At 44.3% G+C, this 24,012-nt stretch overlaps 1 protein-coding gene across 1 annotated transcript in view; it reads left to right on the top strand.

Annotated features, from left to right (window-relative positions):
- The window catches only part of PTGFRN (prostaglandin F2 receptor inhibitor), an 85,134-nt gene that overhangs the window by 36,530 nt on the left and 24,592 nt on the right, over nt 1-24,012 (top strand). Inside the window, exons 4-6 of the mRNA XM_082651333.1 lie at nt 1,513-1,893; nt 12,032-12,457; nt 15,401-15,820. Of these exons, the coding sequence (XP_082507459.1) occupies nt 1,513-1,893; nt 12,032-12,457; nt 15,401-15,820 (1,227 nt within the window). The remainder of the gene's footprint in view (nt 1-1,512; nt 1,894-12,031; nt 12,458-15,400; nt 15,821-24,012) is intronic.

Raw genomic sequence — 24,012 nt, 5'->3', positions numbered from 1 at the left:
CGGTTTGTACGTGGGGAGGTTCAAACCGCAGCACAGGCTCGGAGCAGCAGTTTCCATACTGACTCCCCTCAAAAGATATCTCTTATTATTTTTGGCTCGTTTAAAGGTTGAAGGAGGAGGAGGAATGTGGAAGAAGGTGGGTGGAGGTGAGAAATAGACTTCAAATTCCTTTTTCTAATACTATGCCCACCTCATTTTCTGCCTTCATCAAGGCAGATGTTGAACTTGGCCTGAAACACTTGTTGGAAATATCATCAGCCTTTGGAAATATTTATATGAAAGTCATTTACTCCAAAGGACATGGGTTTTGGGGTTGCGTCTTTTCTGAACTGAGTGACAGCCTTTGTCGCTGAGCTGACCCGGGACCGCAGCTGGTGCTGAGTGACTCCTGCTGGAAGACCAGGACCTTGCTGTGCGTCCACTTGAATCCCCTGGGAGGTGTCAGCTAGTTATCATCTAAGCAGTTGTTCCTAGAGCATTAGCACGTGTTGCATGTTTTTCTACTCTGATTACAGATGTTCAACTTCTTTGCACAAAATCCCTTGAATAAACTAAAATGTTTCCGTGTAAAAAGCTTTGACAGGGGAATGCTGAAACCACATCTGCCTGGAGACCGTGACACCAGATCCTTCAGTGCTTTGTCTAAATATAGTCTACTTTTAACTATCCACACAGAGAGGGCAGTGGCATGGGTAATCCAGAAATCATTGTGGTTTGGTTTTAGAATATATGCTTTACTCTTGACTTTAAGGCGGGTGTGTGGACCAGAATAAATGATGCTCTAAGTGCATAGCCTTTGGAAGACTTGACTCGTCAGGCATATTGTCTGGTTTCACTTTCCCAGTCCTTCTGTTTAGGATCCTCCCTGCCCCCCTTTTACCCAGAAGATGGTTTCACCCTCACTTCCTACCCTCCAGCTCCTGGCCCCCAACTGATAATATGTACCGGCCAGAGCTGAGCTGTCTTTTCTCTGAAAGTCACCCAAGGCCTGTCGTGCATATGGAGAAAGTATAATTTTAGCCTTGTAATGTTCAGCAGACTTGTTTTCAAAATGATAGTGTACGTGATAATAGTGTAACACTTAAGAGCAGCGTCCCTAGAGGCAGACAGCCGGGATTTGAATCTTAGCTCTGTTACCTATTAGCTGTGGCACCTTGGGCACGTTAGTTAACTTCTCTGTGCTTCAACTGCCTTACCAGTAAAATGGAGATGATAATTGTACTACCTCGTAGGGTTGTTTTGAAGATGAAATTTATAAAGCACTCAGAAGAGTGCCTGGCATAGAGTAAGCATATATATATAAGTGCTTGTTATTGTTTTAATGAAAGAAAAAGAAATATGGTATGTTTCATTCATTTATTCAGTACATTTCTCAAGCACTCAAAACTGTACAAAGCCTTCTAACTTGAATGTTGCAAATAAGAAGGTAAAAAGAGATGACCTAAGGGGACGGGGGTGGAAGCAGCAAATACGACGGAGATTATCTAGACATTCTTGTTTTCAATTTTCCAGTGCTTCGAGCCGCTGTGGCCAGGAATGTGACTGTGGCTGAAGGAAAGGAGCTGGACCTGACCTGCAACATTACAACGGACCGAGCGGACGACGTCCGACCCGCGGTGACGTGGTACTTCAGCAGGACGCCTGACAGCACCTTGCCCGGCCCCCATGTGTTGGCTCGGCTGGACCATGATTCCCTGGTGCACAGCTCTCCTCACATGGCCTTGAGTCACGTGGATGCGCGCTCCTACCATTTACTGGTTCGAGATGTCAGCAAAGAAAACGCTGGCTACTATTTCTGCCACGTGGCGCTCTGGACACCCGGGCACAACAGGAGCTGGCACAAGGTGGCAGAGGCCATGTCGGCCCCAGGTGCTGTGGCTGTGACCTGGCTAGGTGAGTGGTTCGGAGAGCTGGCTCTTCACCTCTCTGGCTTAATCCCTCCTCTGGGATACGGAGAGGAGTAAGGGAGCTGCGTGTTCTGCACTGTTTGGGCCTTCTTGATATCAGGACAAGCATACTCTCTCCTGCATAGATCCCAAGCTGGGGGAGAAAGCCAAACTGGCTGAAATAGAATCTGGCAGGCAAGGGAAATGTTTAGATAACGTGGCCTCAGTTGTCTCAGTACCCTCCTCTGAGAGGATATATATTCCTTTTGTTGTCGAGATTTGCAGGGTGGGGGGCCCTGCTGAATGGCTCTTTGAAATAGATCTCTGTTGGAGGGAGAACACTGCCATTCTCCCTTTCCTTTGCCTAGACTCCTAGGTACTCTCTGGCAGGAGCTGGGGCTTTTCTAAAGCCCAGGGAAGAAAAAGAATTCCTTTAGTTAATGGAACACGTTTTTTTCACCGAATGCCCTGGAAGGCCCAAATGAATTTTTTTTTTTACAGATACCGGTTAAATCCAGGGGGCTTCCTGCTTCCCCTGCTCTTTTGGAGGGCTCTCTCCCCACGTCTGATTCCTAAGGGAGGAGCAGAGTGGCCCTCAACTGTTGCCCTCCTTGCCACCCATGTCATTGTTACTTGTCATATATGTGAAGGTCATTGTCACATCCTCTTCTTTTTTTACCAGGCTCACCTTCCCCATCTCTTATTTTCCTGAATGCTTGCCCTCCAGGGCCGACTTTTCCTAATTTTGTTACTATCTTGTAATTAATCTCAAGTGGACTTAGGCAGGATGGGGCCGGGTGGAGTGTGGAGTGCTTCGCTTCCCAAGTCCATTACTGCAAAGATGGAGACAGGCCTGCCGGTTAGCGTCTTCCCTGTTTTGAGCTTGGTCTCTCTACTGTCTCCTGACTGTTCCGAGCCCGCATGAAGGCGTTCGGCATTGCTCTATTAGGAGGTAAAACAGATCTTCAAAGGCTCGGAAATCATTTCCTCCTTTGTCTAATGCTAAACGTCCTCCCGCCGTGAGCCCCAACTCATTTCTCAGCTCTTCCTTGTCTCTGCAGTGAAATCTTCTCCTGGGCTAGTGGCACATTCACTGTCTGTTTCTTCCTAATAAGCTGTTATTTGGCAAAGATGGGGAGTTGGCAAGTGGGGACAGAGGGGGCAGGGAGAAGACGAGTCATAAGAGAGTAAGCAGAGGGTCCGTCCAATTCTGAGCGAGACCAGGCGGGGTGTTAGTCATCCCTGGTAGCAAAGTGATTCTTTAATATCTGCAAAGTGAAAGGAGCGGGTTCATCTGGCGAGCTTTTATTCCTGCCTTCTGAACCCCGTGCGAGAAACTCATCATGAAGTACTGAACTGGAACAACGTTAGCCCAGCTAGAACTCTCCTTAGCAACCTTCAAAATAAAACAGATGTTGTCAGCACCAGAAGAAGAGTTTTCAGCCCCGGAGCTGAATGTGTCTCACAGCCCTGGTCCTCGGTGCCTTGTGCGGTGCTGTCAGATCCCAGCGCGGATGTTCTGCACCCCTCCCCCACCGACTTAGACGGCCTCTTTGAAGTCCTCACGCGCTGATCCCAGCCTACCCCGGGGGAGAGATGCTGAGACTGTCAGGAAGCAGGAGGGGAACTCGGGGAGGGAATGGGCTCTTTTAGCTGGAAGGGATTTGTTGGTGGCTGTGTTCTCCAGAGAGTGGGAAGAAATAAAGAGACTAAATTGTGGGAAAAGGTTTGGTTATTATTCTGAGGATCCAACACGGTTGTTGCGAAAGCTGTCAGTGTGCTTTTCCCTGGCTGATCTAAGGCCCCAGACCCCGCATCTCTCCCAGTTCTTTGCACGTAATGGGCACTCAGTAAACACTGGCCTGATGGGTAGATAAACCAGCGCCAACACATGGATATGTTAACATATGTGCATAGGAGAAGAAGAATTGCAAAGAAAGCAATAAGTTCAGCTCAGAACATTCAGAGGTACTGCACATGGGCAAACCTGTCAGGAGTGTAAGTGGTATTCTTCTCCTGTCTTCCCCTTAAATCTCTCCTCCTTCCCTGTGCCTGTGCCTCATACCATTACAGCTCCCTGGACAGTTGTCAGGAGGCGAGTTGGGCCTGAGTACAGCAGTAGGCTTTTTCTCCAGGACCTCCCAATTGGATTCTCCGCTCAGCAGTGGTCAGGCCTGGCTTGACACTGTGTGATTCGCTCTAGATCTACGACGTGTCTGCGTATGCACGTGGATACCATGCCACATGTAAATTGGGGCCTGCTGAGGCTAACTGAGAGGTGGCAATAAGACAGGAAGTGGTCTATTTAGATAGGTCATCTTACGTTGCGTGACTGTGGAATGTCGTCACAGAAGAGCTCTTGAGAAAGCCAGTTCCCTGTGCAGGTATTACACAAAATGCTCAATTTTGCTACCTGACATATTAAACATAATAACTACTGTGTACTCAACACTTACTGCGTGCCAGGGACTAGGCCAAGGGCTTTGCACGCATTAAATATTTGATCCCTGCAAACAGTGCGAGTGAGGCACTGTCCCAATCCCCACCTGAAAACCACTGATTTTCATTTTGCTCACAATTTTGAGGGTCAGGAATTAGGGAAGAACTCAATGGGGTTCATCTCTGATGCACATGGTGACAGCTGGGACAGCTAGGGCTGGGGATCCCCTTCCAGGTGGCTTTCTCATGCACTTGTCACCACGTTCCAGGGCATCTCTCTCTGTCCCCATGTGGTGTCTCATCCAGGCCCTGTCCATGTGGCTTGGGTTTCTCATGGCGCCGTCTTCTCAGGACAGTCATTCTTCTTACGTGGCGGCTGGCTGCCAGGACGCAGGAAGTAGAAGTGCCTGGCTAGTTGAAAGCTGTCCCTGGGACTGGTACAGTGCACCTCCGCTGTCTTCTATTGGTCAGAGCCATCACAGAGTCTGTCCAAGTTCAAGGGGGTAGAGAAAGAGACCCCATCTCTTAATGGGAGACTAGCAAGGTCACATTTCAAAAAGGGCATGTGAGATGGGAAACGTTACTGCATCACCTTTGGAAAGTAGAATCTATGCAGCGGTTAATGCTTGTTCCTTTTACTTCCAAAGAAATGTTTAGAATGGCTTGGACAGAATTATGGCCCTAGGTCAAGTCTGTCCCAAGTATTTTCATCTTGAGGGGAGTCTGTCCCGAGTATTGTCATCCTATGTGGAAACGGTTTGGCTTTGGGGATCAGCTTCACTCCTGAAACTCTAAAGCATAGAGTCCTAAAAGCTGGGTCGTTCTTGTCCTCATTTGCTTGGGTGCACTGAGTAGATGAGGGATTGAAGCTGATTGGGGTCTTCTCACGTTCCATCGTGTTAACCAGAGACATCAGGGCAATGACGTGAATGGGTCTGTCAAGTCCAGGAGCACTTGTAGCAGCTGGGAGGACTATAATTTTTTAGAGGGTAAGAAAAAATCTCTTTACTTAGGATGGATGCCCTACTTTTGAAGGCAAAAAGATTTAAGTTGGGTTGCAAAACGAAGTCCAATTTAAAGCAGGAGGCACAAAAATAAAATCAAGATCAAAAGGGGTAAAAAAAAAAAATCAAAGAATAGGTATTGCAAGGTGGTTGGGGTGGATTAGTGACTGCATTTGAGCACTGAATTTGCCTCTGAAGTTTTGGAGAGTTGAGGCAAAAGAGATGGGATTATACAGCCCTCCTCTGATGATGGAAAACAAACAGAGACAAACTTTTTCTTGGCACTGAATTTATCATGCGCTTGTTTTATTTAAGGGGCATTCGATAGCATAATGGACAGTGCTTTCAACTGTTCTTTTACAAACGCTCTAAGTGATTGTTCAGATGGATGTTTCTTATATCCACTCCCCATAAAAGCTGAAGGCATAAATCTTAAGTGTGTGAAGGAGTTTTTGTAAGAGACTGAGTTACTGTGGAGGACGAATGTCGCTTTGTGTCGATCCAATTTAGTATATGGCGAAAGCTACAGAGAATCGGGAGGAATGGCTGGCTAATCTGCATGTGAAGCCATCTCTCTCTGCTATCAGATGTCTTAAATGAGCCCTTGGCAAGAGTTGGATACTAATCAGTTCATGGTTGAGTTCTCTGCCCGAAGTCCCAGACTGCTGTGGTGTTAATTGGAGAGGGTTCCACGGGCTTCAGATACAGGAGCAGGAACCGGCAGAGCCGAGCGGTGCTACTTGGGCTTAGGCACCTGATTTGCATTCTTCCCCACTTGCGGACCGTCCCCTCTTCCAGCCCTGTGCCAGCGAGGAAGGTAATTATTTTTCTTTAAAAGGAGCTGTTAATCTGCTAAGTACTTGGTAGAGACTTGAGAGTTCTTTGCCGTCTACAGAAGATAAGATTTAGATCTGCAGAATTTTTTTTTCTTTTTTTTTGCGGTACGCGGGCCTCTCACTGTCGTGGCCTCTCCCGTTGCGGAGCACAGGCTCCGGACGCGCAGGCTCAGCGGCCATGGCTCACGGGCCCAGCCGCTCCGCGGCATGTGGGATCCTCCCGGACCGGGGCACGAACCCGCGTCCCCTGCATGGGCAGGTGGACTCTCAACCACTGCGCCACCAGGGAAGCCCCCCAGAGAATATTTAATTGTTGTATACCAGTGATGATAGTGGCAACTCTTTGACAATTAGTCAACTCGCTCAGCTGCATCTAAAGTACCTGCCCAGTTCAGGGTAATAAAACTGGCATCGGCAGAAAAAAGGGCCCTCTTCCTCCTGTTTCTTCTGACTCGTGCTTGCAGCCTGTTCATCTAATTAGCTCCCCCAAGTTAACTAAACTTCAAAGGGGGCATTAGAACATGGCCCTGTTGTACACAGTTCAGGATCAGTGCCTCAGCTGTTATCATCCCTCTTGTCTTCTGGGATGGAGCTGGCTTTGAGAAGCATGAATAACTGGGTGTGTAATGAGGTTGTGCAATTCGGCCCTAGTGGGAGCCAGGCCACGGAGCCAAAGCCTCTCCTATGATTCTGCTCCCCCACCCCCCACACGCTGTGCAAGATCTTCGTCTTTGAACTTAACCTCCTTTGGGCTTTGATTTCGGGTTTGGTTTGGTTTGGTTTGGTTTGGTTTAGGAAAAGTACGTGAAAATAGTATCTATCATATAAGGTTGTTCTGAAGATTAAACCAGCATGCAAGGAAAGTGTATGGCCTGGTCCCTGGCATACAGGAAGCCCTCCATAAATGCCAGTTATTAGTATCCTTGTACCTTCCTTACAGAATTGTTGTGAGAGTGAATAAATGAGGTAATCTGTGAAATCCCCCGGTTCAGGTCCCTGCATGTGGTAGGCACAAAATATCTGCTTTTACAAATTAGCCAATGATTCGGAACATTTTCATTGTTTCGGAAGTTATAACAAAGGAGTTTAATGACCCATAATCAGAAAACAAAGTCTTTCTCGGTGGGGCTTACAGTATGGGAGGCCGCAGCTGCAGGAGGTGGTGTGTAAATGAGCAGGTTGTCCTGGGAGCTAGATTAGGGAGAGAGCCTTGTTTCCTGGAAGGTTAGTGATGTCGTGCCTTAGACTGGCCTCAGTATTCTGTAAAAGGGCTTACGCTGTGGGCGGGTTGTTTGTTTGTGTTAAACTTTTGGAGTAGAAATTTACCCAGAAGTAGAACAAACCACCAGCTTCAACAGTTATCAGTATTTTGCTAATCTTATTTCATCTCTCTTCCCTCCCCTAGACACACACACGTACGTACACTCTCTCTCTCTCTTTCTTTCCCCTGCCCCCTCTTTTCTTTTCCTTCTGGAAGAATGTAAAACACATCCCAGACATCATGTCATTTTGCCATTAAATACTTTAGTATGCATCTTTAACTGATAAGCAGTTTTTAAACATAACCACTATTACATTCTTAGATGATTTCTTGATGAGATCAAGCAGAATATAGCAGTAATCAGTCGTGTAACACTTATGCTGAAAATGAGCATTTTTATGCAAAATATTAAATTTAGTCCAGTTCAGCAAGTGTGTTAATGTCTTTTGTGTACAAGGCACTGCATACATAGCACACACAGATGAATCAAACAGTGGGTCCCAGACCCTGAGAAGAGCCCTATAGAAGGTCCATGAGGCAGACAGACCTGTAACTGAAGTTCAAGGCAATGTTCAAGTAAAGTCCTCAGAGAGCAGGGAATCTGGCGGGTGGTAGGGTCTCTGAATGTTTGCTAAATAAGAAGTAGAGTTGGGACAGGCTGGTGAGTTCACAGGAGGCTTCCTGTTCAGTAGGAGAGGCTACCTGAAGAGGTCTGTGCACGACGGACCTTGAGGAGTACGCCCAATCTCTGGCAACAAGTTTTAAAATTGTGAAACAACAATAAAGGAAGATTTCCATACATGCACCAAAACATAAAAGAAATAGGCACCCACTCACACGCCTACCATTCTGACGTAGTGGAGTCATATCTTTTCTAGGAGTGTAAGTCCGAAGGCGACCCCCAAGGCTGGGGGAATCGTTCAGATGACCTTTGCACATCCTTTAAATCCCTGGAACTTATGCCTTGTAAGTCCACAAGAATCCACGTGTTTGTTTTTGCATTAGGATCCTCCTTTTGCGGGCCTAAGATTTAGTTTGAACAGAGAACAAGGAGACAAACCAGTCAATGAAGAGATTTTGCTCTTCTGCCGAGCTGGCATTCCTGTAACTAGATGCACATGCACTGCAACCCCTGTACTCGCCTTTCTCCACATTTGGATACATAGATTTAAACAGATCCGTCAAGGGGGAGAGGAGGGAGTAGAATGGGGGAATCGGCTCAGTCATTTACTCAGCGCCTTACTGAGCAGGTGTCCCGGGCGCTGAGGCAGAGGCAACAGGCGGGAGGAAGCAGAGGAGGTGATGAGGGAGTGGTAACAGGCGCCACCGGCACGGAGTCTGGAGCGTGTACAAGAGGGCAGTGGGCGGTGGAGCTGGACAGAGGGCTTAGACTCACACTCTGCAGGGCTTTGAGTGCCAGGCTGGGGCGTGTGTTCTTCACTCAGTAGGTGAGAGAAAAGCCACCTACTGGGAGGCTTCTTGAACAGATGACCTGGTGGTGGTGTGAGCCTAGAGGCAGGTCGGAAGGTTATTATAATAGTCTCGGCTGGTGGCAGAGGGCCAGGACGGGAATGGTGGTCGTGAGGTTTTCACTTCTATGCACAGATATTTATAGAGCACCTACTGTGTGTGAGGCCTGGAACGTGAGAAGTGGAAGAGACGCTGAGGAGGGAGAATGGTGAGACTTAGGCACCATCTGAAGAGAGTGGGATATGGTACACCTTTCAAGAGGGGGGACTGGGAGAGTGAACGGTGGGCTGTGGTACCAGGAGTAGCAGTTGGAAAGTTAGGAGGAGGAGCCAGCTGTGTGTGTTTGGAGTGAGGTTTCAGCTGTGTGTGTGTGTGTGTGTGTGTGTGTGTGTGTCCATTCCACTGCTTTGGCCCCAGCTGTTTCTTAGACTCCAGGTTCAAACACTGGCACAGAGCTGTGTCCTTAGCATCTTGACTTGGTGTCTCCATTGCATCTCAAGAATAACACATTCACAACCCAATTCACTTCACTCCGCACACACCTCTGCCAGTACACCTCGCACACCCCCGCCACACATACACGGACCAGGCACCAGTCTAAGCACTTTCACGTGTATTATTTTAACTGTTAATCCTCATGATAACATTATGAGGTGGTTACTGTTATTCTCCCCATTTTTACAGATGAGGCACCAGAGAGGTTAAGTAATCTGCCCAAGGTCACACAGCAAGTGAAGGCAGAGCCAGGATTCAAATACAGTCTGACTTCCAGACCCCTGGCTCCTCACCACTGCTCTTTCCTGCTTCCCAGTTTGTTGTTCAGGTTAATGTGGTGACACATGCGAAGGGTCTTCGCGTTGTGCTCGGAATGGAGCGAGCTGCTGGACTCTTGATGATCTGGTGTTCCTGTTTGGTCCTGACAGGACTGAGGAGGGCAGTCTTGCTGTGCGCACAACCAGTTCAAGTCTGTCCTTTCCACATTACATGAACTTGGTTGTCCTTGTCCTCACTCTAGTTGCTGTGCTGAAGTCCCACATGAGGAAAGGGTCTGAAACCCTGGATGCGGGCTAAGTTGGGAATACCTCGTCTTATGCGTGTGATGGTGTAAGTACATTTCAGTGTTTGTTCCACAGTCAGCAGTCACTGGAGAGGCAGCGTGTGTGTTAGCACGCTGCCCAGGGCCAGGAAACCCCCAAGCTGTATATCTTTGGCACCTTCACCTGTGAAACGAGGTGGCAGATGACATTCTAGCATATTTCTCTGTAATGTCCACATCACTGAGGACATTCTCCCATCAGCTGGCAGAGCTGCGCTGCTTCAACTTTTTTTTTTTTTTTTTTTTTTTTTGCGGTACGCGGGCCTCTCACTGCTGTGGCCTCTCCCGTTGCGGAGCACAGGCTCCGGACGCGCAGGCTCAGCGGCCATGGCTCACGGGCCCAGCCGCTCCGCGGCATGTGGGATCTTCCCGGACCAGGGCACGAACCCGTGTCCCCTGCATCGGCAGGCGGACTCTCAACCACTGCGCCACCAGGGAAGCCCTGGTTCAGCTTTTTATGGAACAGGGTCCAGGCTCACTTGCAATTAAATGCTTGTGAAGATGACGTTTGAGGGAATTAGGAGTTTGAGTTCTTTCCATTTCCTGGCCACTGAGTCATTCTTGGGGAAGTCATGATGTTATACACTTTGTTAGAAGTATAAATCACAAAACAACAGTTCCTTGACCTCAGCAGTTTATAATTTATATGAGTCATAAATAAAAGCAACGTTAAATAAAACTAAACTGTTTGATGGAGGTGATGTGAATACAGTGTTGGCAAATGGAAAATTCTGTTTAGGTAGAATCATTTGTCTCCTAGCAGGCAAAGCGCTACAGGAGAAAAATGTAGCTTTTTTCCAGAAGTCTTAGTATCCAGGCAGCAAACATTTATTGAGTGACTACTCTATACACGGCTGTATGTTTGAACCTTAGGGACAAGACCTTCAAGCAAGGAGTAGTAACTGCTTTACAACAGTACCTACACGGTTTATGGGAACACAGAGAAAGGGTGTCCAGGAAGGGAGCGCAGAGGAGGTGACACTGAAGAATGAGAGCAAGTTTGCAGGGCAGTCAAGAGGAGAGGCCACCGCTAACAGGTCACCCGGTGGTGCAAGACTGCAGTGACTGGAGAACTTCAGATAATTAGATGTGACATGCAGAGGAGGTATTGGTAGAAGAAAGGAAGCAGTGAAGGGGGTCCTCATACCAGTTCCTGGGAGGCTTTGAAATGTGGAGTTGTAGAAATGGATTAAATGCAAACAGTGAACTTCACAGGAGGAGGGGTTCTATACGAGTGAAAAATAACAGGACTGAGACAGTGGCAGTGGGGACACTAGGAGAGCACTCGCTGGCTTCCCTCCCTCCCTCATCAGAATTTACGCCTGGCAGGAAGCAGGATGGTCATAGTGAGCGGGCTTTACTAGAGCCAGGATCACAGTGAGCTGCCTTCAAGGTTGGCAGAATTGAATAGGAGAGTTAACGTGTGTCAGTGAAAAAAATACCGTTTGGGGAGTTGGAGGATGGCCGTCCACAGGAGGAATGATGACCTGAGGGCCTTGCCTTTGGGTCAAAGCCAAGGATGGCAGGAACCCGCAACACGGTGGGTTGACTGGCCGCAAGAGCTAGAATGTACTCTGAGGTTGGGTTTTCCAGTGCTGTGCCAGTGGGGGCTTTGGAGGTCTGTGGGCACTGCTTGGCATGCCAGAGAACGTCTTGGTAGAGCATGGACACCAAACTTCTTAAGAGGTTCTTCTCAGAAGACTCCAACTTCCTGGGGAAACTAACAGCTGGCCTCACCCTCTGGAAAGATCAAGACTCTGAGTGGGGACATTTGGCTTCTGGCCTTGGGAGGTTTTCTTGAGGGGGGACAGTGGGTTTTGCAAGGTTTTGCAGTTGTGCAAGGTTTTGCAGTAACAGACTCTCAGAGGATCCTTCCCATACAACATGAAGACTTCCATTTCTATCACCGTAGCGAATAGAATGGGCATTTAATTGTCAGGACAACAATAGTGCTTATCTTGTTCCTTTTGCTAATTCTTGGTAAATTGCTCTGTCTGATTTGATTTTTTTTTTAATCCTGGCCCTTCTCTCTCTTTCAGAACCAGACTATCAGGTGTACCTGAATGCTTCTAAGGTCCCTGAGTTCTCAGACGACCTCACCGAGCTGGAATGCCGGATAGTGGATGTGGAGAGCACCGAGGCGAGTGTCCGTTTCACGGTGTCCTGGTACCACAGGGTGAACCGGCGCAGCGATGACGTGGTGGCCAGCGAGCTCCTTGCAGTCATGAACGGGGACTGGACGCTGAAGTATGGAGAGAGGAGCAAGCAACGGGCCCAGGACGGAGACTTCATTTTTTCTAAGGAGCGTACAGACACGTTCAATTTCCGAATCCAAAGGACTACAGAGGAGGACAGGGGCAGTTACTACTGTGTTGTGTCTGCCTGGACCAAACAGCGTAACAACAGCTGGGTGAAGAGCAAGGACGTCTTCTCCAAACCTGTCAGCATATTTTGGGCATCAGAAGGTAGGCACTTCCTTCTTGTTCATGAACATTTTTGTTTTGTTTTGGCTTAAGTCATCCCACTGTGCATTTTCAGATGCACAGTCACTCTGCAGGTTTCCATGCACACTAGGGATCCAAGAAATTCACACTCCAGTGACTGTGCCTCTTATCCTCAGCACGAACCCCTTTACGATGACGACGTTGAGAAGGGTAAGTCTAACAAGAGGGCTGGGGCTTGGTCGTGGTAGGAGATCATCTTGTAGGAGCTCACAGGGTGCCTGGTGTACGCCATCGACCTATGGCCCCACTGGGTGATCTGAAGCCAAACTTTGCACACGCCTCTGAGAGTGTATCCAGGTCCGTGAGTTCCCGCTGGTTGCAGGCACATTTCAGATGCCCCAGAATGAGCGGGCAGCCCCGGGCCACTGCACCTGCCCCGGAGAGGTCAGTCACCCATTCAGAGAGAGTGTTCCTGGGGAGAGCTGACAAGAACTTAAGGGAAACAGTTTCTTTGATGTGTATCCTCCCCAATGCTCAGAGCCCTGTGTGCCTTGGGATGTCAGACTTGTCAAGTCTTTTATCCCTGGTCTAGTCCGTCACTGCAGGAAGGCCAGGCCTCCCGGGTCCTCCTTCGTGCCCCGGATGTGAAGCACCGTACAGCCCACCACATGGCTTCTGTCGCCTCATTGCCACGCCTCTGAGATCCCCAAACCCCAAACAGGGCCCTCTAGAGCTTGGCAAAATCTCCTGCTTCCTGACCTCATCTCTGAATAGTCCTTTCTCTTCCTCACAGTAAACATGACCCACCTCGCTCTCCCCAAGGACACCATTTCCCCTGGAGCCTTCCCGAGTGGTGGTGTTTTCTTCCCACAGTGTAACCGGGCCTAGATGAGTCAGGTGCCCTCCTCGTCCCTCACTGCAGCCTCCAGGCTCTTTTCCCTCCTCCCTAAAAACATCCAACTTCACATCTCCTGTCATCAGATCATTCCACCTCCTCTCATTGCCGTCACCTGTCAACTCCTGGGTCCTCCTCGCGCATTCTTTGAAGATGCTCAGTTTTGTCTCGCAGCCGCTCTCTGCTTTTCCTGCTGTCTTGCTAGTTTCACTATCTGTATGGGCGCTGGGGCACATTGGCTGCACATTGGAATCACCTGAGGAGCTTTAAAAACATACTGATGCTTGAGTCCCACAAGAGGTTCTGTCTTAATTGGCTTGAGGTTCTGTGTAATCTGGGCATTGGAATTGTCAGATGCTCCCAAGGTGGTTCCCAGGTGCATGTAAGGTTGAGAAACCTTTCATTCTCAGGCCCCTGTCCTCCTTTCTAGTCATTATGACCTCTGTCCTATTTGGTTATTCACTCCCAAGCTCACACCCTGCACTAGACATCTCACTTCTGATGACTGAGAGCTCTCCATCCTCTCAGTTCCAAACAACCTATCCTGTAAACACACCTATCTTTCTACATCACTCCCACTGTTTCCCACTGGCCTATTTTAGATCTCTTGTTGTGAGTTTTTTTTTTTTTTGTAATTAAAGCTAAACTAATCTTGGTCTTGCTTCCCCCTCCATCTGTCTGTTCCCCATACCCCTTGTCCACTCATTTCTGTTCCTTTCCTTTGATAGGCAAAGGATTTGATTCGTTTGTCCTCAGTGTCTCTATTTTCTCTCTTCCTGTTCTCTGTTCTGCTCTAATCTGGCTTTTGCCCCAGCTGTTAAGATGACTAGTGATTGACATATTGCAAAGTCCAGTTGTTAGTCATCTTACTTGACTTAGCAGGACTTAACACAGTTGATCATTCCCTCTTCTTGGAAATACTTCGGCTTTTCCTTGGCTTGTGGGATACTACCCTCTGGGCTTTTCTCCAACCTCGTAAGTCTTCTTCTCAGCCTCCTTTGCTGATTTCTGTTCATTTTCCTGATCCTCGGACATTAGATGCCTGAGGGCATAGTCCTTGGACTTTTCTTTTTGTTTAACCTTTAGTGATCTCTTCTTATCTCACAAATTTAAACTCCAAGAAAGAATGTGAATGGCTCAGTGGAACCTCAGGAATCAGTGGTTCTGGAGAGACCCCGTAACATACATGTCCTCCTGATAGGTTTGGTGAAACAACTATTCCCAAAATAACCCCAACATAAAAATTTTGTTTGGTACCAGATGGGTTATAGAATTATCTCATTAAAGGATAAAAGAGTTGTGTTTAATTCATTTATCCATCCGTTCAACAAATATTTAAGTACCTTCCAAGTGCCTGACACTGAGCTATTACAATACAGATGAATTCTAATGTGTATATGCTTAGGGATTATTTTTTTTTTGACGGAGAGGCAGGGAGTCACACACTTTAAGTTAGTAGCCCTGGACACTGGTTCAAAATGTTAATATAGCATCTCTGTGGAAATGACTGGATCTACAAGTGTAAGCTCCAGTCCCTTTAGTAATAATCTGTTTTATAATGTTACCATCATATGATGAAACAGAGAGAACCCATTGCTCCCTTGCTCTGCTCTTCCATGCAGGCTGGTTAGGCTAAGTGTACTTTCCCTGCACCCAGTGGAGCCTCAGAGGGGAGAGGCAAATGGCATTGCCCAGAGCCCTGTCTTCCCCAGTTGACTGGAAGCGAGTTTTCCCTCACACCCTTGGGGGCACCAGCAGCTTCCCAAATCCTCTCTCTGGGTGAAACTTCTCAAGGACTTGAAAATCCATAAAAACAAATTCTCACCCATCCATCCCCTCTTCCCTCACACCCATTAAATCGAATCAGACTGCTCTGCCTCTTCCAGCGTGGGGGATTTCAGCCTGCTTACTGACACACGTGATTACTTTTCTGAGTTTCCAGATTTTCTTAAACGCTACTGTGCGGCAATTTGCAAATAAATTCCTATTTCCCTGACATTGTGCTTTCAGATGCATATCCATTTACCTAATCCTGTTAGAAATCATGTCTTTCTGGTACTTCATTGCAGATTCCGTGCTTGTGGTGAAGGCAAGGCAGCCCAAGCCTTTCTTTGCTGCCGGAAATACATTTGAGATGACTTGCAAAGTGTCTTCCAAAAATATTAAATCGCCACGCTACTCGGTTCTCATCATGGCTGAGAAGCCTGTTGGGGACCTCTCCAGTCCTAACGAAACCAAGTACATCATCTCCCTGGACCAGGATTCTGTGGTGAAGCTGGAGAACTGGACAGATGCATCGCGGGTGGACGGCGTTGTGTTAGAGAAAGTGCAGGAAGATGAATTTCGCTATCGAATGTACCAGACTCAGGTCTCGGATGCAGGGCTATACCGCTGCATGGTGACAGCCTGGTCTCCTGTTAGGGGCAGCCTGTGGCGAGAAGCAGCAACCAGTCTCTCCAATCCTATTGAGATAGACTTCCAAACCTCAGGTGAGCAGGGAACCCTGTTGAATCCTAGATTGAGCTGGAAGGGGCCCTAGGGTTTTGATCCAATGGCTTCATGTTTTTAAACAATTTTACTGAAATATAATTCACATGCCATACAATTTATCCATTTAAATACATAGTTCAGTGGTTTTCAGTATATTCAGAGAGTTGTGCAACCATCACCACAGTTACTTGTAGAACATTTTCATTACAACCAATAGAAACCTGCACCCTTAGCTGACACCCTTTAGCTCCCCAACCTCCTACCCCCTGACAACCACTAATCTCCTTTCTGTCTCTAGAAACTTGCGTATTCTGGACATTTCACGTAAATGGAATGTAATATGTAAGCTTTGTGTCTGGCTTTTCTCACTTTATTTTTTTAACATCTTTATTGGAGTATAATTGCTTTACAATGATGTGTTAGTTTCTGCTTTACAACAAAGTGAATCAGCTATACATATACATATATCCCCATATCTCCTCCCTCTTGCGTCTCCCTTCCACACTCCCTATCCACCCCTCTAGGTGGTCACAAAGCACCTAGCTGATCTCCCTGTGCTATGTGACTGCTTCCCACTAGCTAGCTATTTTACATTTGGTAGTGTATATATGTCCATGCCACTCTCTCACTTCATCCCAACTCACCCTTCCCCCTCCCCGTGTCCTAGAGTCCATTCTCTATGTCTCCGTCTTTATTCCTGACCTGCCCCTAGGTTCTTTTTTTTAGATTCCATATGTATGTGTTAGCATATGGTATTGCTTTTTCTCTTTCTGACTTACTTCACTCTGTATGACAGTCTCTAGGTCCATCCACCTCACTACAAATAACTCAGTTTCATTTCTTTTTATGGCTGAGTAATATTCCATTGTATATATGTGCCACGTCGTCTTTCTCCATTCGTCTGTCGATGGACACTTAGGTTGCTTCCATGTCCTGGCTATTGTAAATAGAGCTGCAATGAATATTGTGGCACATGACTCTTTCTGAATTATGGTTTTCTCAGGGTATATGCCCAGCAGTGGGATTGCTGGGTCGTATGGTAGTTCTATTTTTAGTTTTTTAAGGAACCTCCAGTGTTCTCCATAGTGACTGTATCAATTTACATTCCCACCAACAGTGCAGGAGGGTTCCCTTTTCTCCACGCCCTCTCCAGCATTTATCGTTTGTAGATGTTTTGATGTTGGCCACACTGACCGGTGTGAGGTGATACCTCATTGTAGTTTTGATTTGCATTTCTCTAATGATTAGTGATGTTGAGCATTCTTTCACGTGTTTGTTGGCAATCTGTATATCTTCTTTGGAGAAATGTCTATTTAGGTCTTCTGCCCATTTTTGGATTGGGTTAGATGTTGAGCTGCATGAGCTGCTTGTACATTTTGGAGATTAATTCTCTGTCAGTTGCTTCCTTTGCAAATATTTTCTCCCATTCTGAGGATTGTCTTTTCATCTTGTTTATGTTTTCCTTTGCTGTGCAAAAGCTTTTAAGTTTCATTAGGTCCCATTTGTTTCTTTTGGTTTTTATTTCCACTTCTCTAGGAGGTGGGTCAAAAAGGATCTTGCTGTGATTTATGTCAGAGTGTTCTGCCTATGTTTTCCTCTAAGAGTTTGATAGTTTCTGGCCTTACATTTAGGTCTTTAATCCATTTTGAGTTTATTTTTGTGTATGGTGTTAGGGAGTGTTCTAATTTCATTCTTTAATATGTGGCTGTCCAGTTTTCCCAGCACCACTTATTGAAGAGGCTGTCTTTTCTCCATTGTATATTCTTGCCTGCTTTATCAAAAATAAGGTGACCAGGGCTTCCCTGGTGGCGCAGTGGTTGAGAGTCCGCCTGCCGATGCAGGGGACACGGGTTCGTGCCCCGGTCCGGGAAGATCCCACATGCCGCGGAGCACCTGGGCCCGTGAGCCATGGCCGCTGAGCCTGCTCATCGGGAGCCTGTGCTCCGCAACGGGAGAGGCCACAACAGTGAGAGGCCCATGTACCGCAAAAAAAAATAATAAGTAAAAAGAAATAAGGTGACCATATGTGCGTGGGTTTATCTCTGGGCTTTCTATCCTGTTCCGTTGATCTATATTTCTGGTTTTGTGCCAGTACCATATTGTCTTGATTACTGTAGCTTTGTCGTATAGTCTGGAGTTTGGGAGCCTGATTCCTCCAGCTCCGTTTTTCTTTCTCAACATTGCTGTGGCTATTCGGGGTCTTTTGTGTTTCTATACAAATTGTGAAATTTTTTGTTCTAGTTCTGTGAAAAATGCCATTGGTAGTTTAATAGGGATTGCATTGAATCTGTAGATTGCTTTGGGTAGTATAGTCATTTTCACAATGTTGATTCTTCCAATCCAAGAACATGGTGTATCTCTCCATGTGTTTGTATCATCTTTAATTTCTTTCATCAGTGACTTATAGTTTTCTGTATATAGGTCTTTTGTCTCCTTAGGTAAGTTTATTCCTAGGTGTTTTATTCTTTTTGTTGCAGTGGTAAATGGGAGTGTTTCCTTAATCTCTCTTCCAGATTTTTCATCATTAATGTATAGGAATGCAAGAGATTTCTGTGCATTAATTTTGTATCCTGCTACGTTACCAAATTCATTGATTAGCTCTAGTAGTTTTCTTGTAGCATCTTTAGGATTCTCTATGTATAGTATCATGTCATCTGCAAACAGTGACAGCTTTATTTCTTCTTTTCCAATTTGGATTCCTTTTATTTCTTTTTCTTCTCTGATTGCTGTGGGTAAAACTTCCAAAACTATGCTGAATAATAGTGGTGAGAGTGGAGATAGCCTCATCCACCAGAGGGCAGACAGCAGAAGCAAGAAGAACTACAATCCTGCAGCCTGTGGAACAAAAACCACATTCACAGAAAGATAGACAAGATGAAAAGGCAGAGGGCTATGTACCAGATGAAGGAACAAGATAAAACCCCAGAAAAACAACTAAATGAAGTGGAGAAAAAGAATTCAGAATAATGATAGTGAAGATGATGCAGGACCTCGGAAAAAGAATGGAGGCCAAGATCAAGAAGGTGCAAGAAATGTTTAACAAAGACCTAGAAGAATTAAAGAGCAAACAAACAGAGATGAACAACACAAAAACTGAAATGAAAACTACACTAGAAGGAATCAATAGCAGAATAACTGAGGCAGAAGAACGGATAAGTGACCTGGAAGACAGAATGGTAGAATTCACTGCTGTGGAACAGAATAAAGAAAAAAGAATGGAAAGAAATGAAGACAGCCTAAGAGACCTCTGGGACAACATTAAACACAACAACATTCGCATTATAGGGGTCTTGGAAGGAGAAGAAAGAGAGAAAGGACTGAGAAAATATTTGAAGAGATTATAGTCAAAAACTTCTCTAACATGGGAAAGGAAATAGCCACCCAAGTCCAGGGAGCACAGAGAGTCCCATACAGGATAAACCCAAGGAGAAACAGGCCAAGACACGTGGTAATCAAATTGATAAAAATTAAAGACAAAGAAAAACTATTGAAAGCAGCAAGGGAAAAATGACAAATAACATACAAGGGAACTCCCATAAGGTTAACAGCTGATTTCTCAGCAGAAACTCTACAAGCCAGAAGGGAGTGGCATGATATATTTAAAGTGATGAAAGGCAAGAACCTACAACCAAGGTTACTCTAGGCGGCAAGGATCTCATTCAGATTCGATGGAGAAATCAAAAGCTTTACAGACAAGCAAAAGCTAAGAGAATTCAGCACCACCAAACCAGCTCTACAACAAATGCTAAAGGAACTTCTCTAAGTGGGAAACACAAGAGAAGAAAAAGACCTACAAAAACAAACCCATAACAATTAAGAAAATGGTAATAGGAATATACATATCAATAATTACCTTAAATATGAACAGTTAAATGCTCCAGCCAAAAGACAGAGGCTCGCTGAATGGATACAGAAACAAGACTTATATATATGCTGTCTACAAGAGACCCACTTCAGACCTAGGTACACATTCAGGCTGAAAGTGAGGGGATGGAAAAAGATATTTCATGCAAATGTAAATCAAAAGAAAGCTGGAGTAGCTATACTCATATCAGATAAAATAGACTTTAAAATAAAGAATGTTACAAGAGATAAGGAAGGATACTACATAATGATCAAGGGATCAATCCAAGAAGAAGATATAACATCATAAATATATACGCTCTGAACATAGGAGTATCTCAATACATAAGGCAACTGCTAACAGCTATAAAAGAGGAAATCGACAGTAACACAATAATACTGGGGGACTTTAACACCTCACTTACACCAATGGACAGATCATCCAAAATGAAAATAAATAAGGAAACAGAAGCTTTAAATGACACAATAGACCAGATAGATTTAATTGATATTTATAGGACATTCCATCCAAAAACAGCAGATTATATTTTGTTCTCAAGTGCACATGGAACATTCTCCAGGATAGATCACATCTTAGGTCACAAATCAAGCCTCAGTAAATTTAAGAAAATTGAAATCATATCAAGCATCTTTTCAGACCACAACGCTATGAAATTAGAAATCAGTTACAGGGAAAAAAACGTAAAAAATACAAACACATGGAAGCTAAACAGTGCATTACTAAATAAGCAAGAGATCACTGATGAAATCAAAGAGGAAATCAAAAAATACCTAGAGACAAATGACAATGAAAACACAACGATCCAAAATCTATGGGATGCAGCAAAAGCGGTTCTAAGAGAGAAGTTTATAACAATACAAGCCTACATCAAGAAACAAGAAAAATTTCAAATAGTGGTGAGACCGGACAACCTTGTCTTCTTCCTGATCTTAGAGGAAATGGTTTCAGTTTTTCACCATTGAGAGTGGGTTTCTCATATATGGCCCTTATTATGTTGAGGTAAGTTCCCTCTGTGCCAACTTAGTGGAGGGTTTTTATCATAAATGGGTGTTCAATATTGTCAAAAGCTTTTTCTGCATCTATTGAGATGATCATATGGTTTTTCTCCTTCAATTTGTTACTATGGTTTATCACATTGATTGATTTGCGTATATTGAAGAAACCTTGCATTCCTGGGATAAACCTCACTTGATCATGGTGTATGATCCTTTTAATGTGCTGTTAGATTCTGTTTGCTAGTATTTTGTTGAGGATTTTTGCATCTATGTTCATCAGTGATATTGGCCTGTAGTTTTCTTTCTTTGTGATGTCTTTGCCTGGTTTTGGTATCAGGGTGATGGTAGTCTCGTAGAATGAGTTTGGGAGTGTTCCTCCCTCTGCTGTATTTTGGAAGAGTTTGAGAAGGATAGATGTTAGCTCTTCTCTAAATGTTTGATAGAATTCACCTGTGAAGCCATCTGGTCCTGGGCTTTTGTTTGTTGGAAGATTTTTTTTTTTTTTTTTTTTTTTTTTTTTGTGGTACACGGGCCTCTCCCGTTGCGGAGCACAGGCTCCGGACGCGCAGGCTCAGCAGCCATGGCTCATGGGCCCAGTCGCTCCGTGGTATGTGGGATCTTCCCAGACCGGGGCACGAACCCATGTCACCTGCATCGGCAGGCGGACTCTCAACCACTGCGCCACCAGGGAAGCCCGGGGTTTTTTTGTTCTTCTTTCTCTAATTGCTTCAGGTGTAAGGTTAGATTGTTTATTTGAGATGTTTCTTGTTTCTTGAGGTAGGATTGTATTGCTGTAAACTTCCCTCTTAGAACTGCTTTTGCTGCATCCCCTCGTTTTTCACTTTAGCATGATGTTTTCAAGAGTTATCCATGTTGCAACATGTATCAGTACTTCATTCTTTTTTTAAATTTATTTTTAATTTTTTGTTGCTATATATATATGCATATGTATACATATATATACTTCAATGTTAGAGAGTTGCAGCCTTTTGTTTAGTACCTAGAGAATGCCAGTACTTTAACACAATATCTTGATAAATGTTGCTCACAGCGTTTTAAAAAGAACAAAAATAAATGTAGTTTCTGTGTCATCTTTGACATGTTATAAATTCACAGTGCTAGCTGTTTTTTTAAGCAGCAGTGTGAGGGAAAAAGCACTGTAAAATGCAGTCCTGGATTTTGTGTTACATGAAAAATGTAGTACAATGAAAACTTTAATGTCAAAAGGAACAGTGCTTTAAAGAAAACATATATGAAATAAATGAGGTATAAACTCCATAATGTAGTCAGAAAAAGAAAATATAATTATTTGAATATTGGGGACCTTTTCTTTCAGTTGCAACTTTTAAGTTTTTAAGTACCTGTGAATCAAATTTACATGTAACTTTCACTTAATGCCATTTTTGTCTTGAGAAGTGCAAAAAAATGCCAGTAAATATCATATTTTCTATATCAGAAAATAAGTTTAGGAATCCCAAAGTGCTTGGGACGTGTTGGCAAGACAATTTTTTTTTTTTTTTTTTTGGTCGCTATAGCAAACTGTGCTCTCTCCACATAAACCTATGTAACTCACAACTACAAATACTACTTACTGTTTTTTAAGAAAATCAAACACCAAAAAACCACATATCCCCTTCTTTCTGTACTGTAGCATTTAATGCAAAATAAATTCTCATTAGCACATCATTTTTATGACTGAATAATATTCCATTGTGTGGATATACCACATTTTATTTATCCATTCATCAGCTAATGGGCATTTGAGTGTTTCCAATTCTTGACTATTATGAATACTGCTGCTGTGAACGTTTGTGTACAAGTTTTTGTGTGAACATACTACCCTCATTTTTTAAAATAGATCAGCTGACACACACCTATATCAAATCCTTCAAGGAACATGGTGGATGGAGTATAAAGATAAGAAGGAATTGAGCCTCCAGAGGGGTTAAATGACTTGCCAAGAGTGGAAGATTCAAAGCTAAGACCCAAGTCTTATCCAGCCTGTGGCTTTCACTCTTTGAGGTCCCTAGGACTGAAGGTGATGGGAACTGTTCTTGGCCCAACTTATCAGAGCAGTATTTCCATACAGGGGATGAGTATCCCAACCTTTTGGGCTATGCTTTACCTTGCTTTTGGACTAGAAAAATATTTCCAATTAGTCCAGTCTCCAGAGCTGTGGTGGTATGGGTGAATATATCTGTCAACCTGTTTTTTTAAGAATAACTATTAGTGGTGTTCACCTATGGGAGGGTTAATTAAAACGAGCATTTTGGTGTCCATTCTGAATGATTTTATCTTTGGTAAGTAAAATGTTTTTATGCTATAAGGTGGAAAGTTCCACTTTTTTTTAATAGCATACATACATATTCTGAAATGGAAATGTTGATCTGTGAAATTCATTAAGCTCCTTTGACAAATCTGTGTGTGTATCTGTGTTTCAGCAGGTAGAGATTTAAAAGTTTTTGATTCCCAATCTTATTTAGAATATCAAAGTGAAAGATCATCACTTTTGAGTTTAATACTGAATGTTTTCACTAAATGTGCCTTGGGTTCCAGTTAGAAGTTTCTGAATATGTAAATTCATACTCACCTGTAAAGATTCAGGTATTAACTGATCAATACAATGAATGCAAGATATTTGTTGAATTTAATTATTACCATTTATATTAAAGGTAAACTATACCTTAGTAAAGTTTGCTTTCTATTAATATTTTGTATTATTATAAGTTTTCATAGTGTATAATGAAATAATCTTCTGGCATCTAATAATCTCTAAATGTGTAGATTAATTAAGAGTAAATATTGATTTAAACCCTTAGATTTGGAAAGAGCAGAGGAAACACACGCTTCTTTTGTTGTGTATCTATCTGCTTGTTTGTTTTCTAATAATAGCTTTATTGAGATATGGTTAACATACCATAAATTTCACCCATTTAAAGGGTCAATTCAGTGGTTTTTAGTATATTCACAGATATATATTGTACAACCATCAGTAGTATCTAATTCTAGAACTTTTTAATCACTCCAGAGAGCAAATTCTGTACCCGTTAGTAGTCACTCCCTCTACTCTCTATTCCTAGCCCCTGGCAACCACTAATCTCCTTTGTATCTTTATAGATTTGCCTTTTTGGGCATTTCATATGATTTGAAGCATATACGTGGGCTTTTGTGACTGGCTTTTTTGCTTAGCAAAATCTTTTCAAGGTCCATCACATTATATCATGTATCAATCCTTCATTCCTTTTTATGGCTGAATAATATTCCAGTGTGAGGATATACCACACTTTGTTTAGCTGTTCATCAGTTGATAGACCTTTAGATTGTTTCCACC

This window comes from Grampus griseus, assembly GCF_964374135.1.
Source record: "Grampus griseus genome assembly, chromosome: 1".
Classification (NCBI taxonomy): Eukaryota; Metazoa; Chordata; class Mammalia; order Artiodactyla; family Delphinidae; genus Grampus; species Grampus griseus.
Note: the sequence above shows the minus strand (reverse complement) of the source record. Positions and strands in the feature narration are given on the sequence as shown.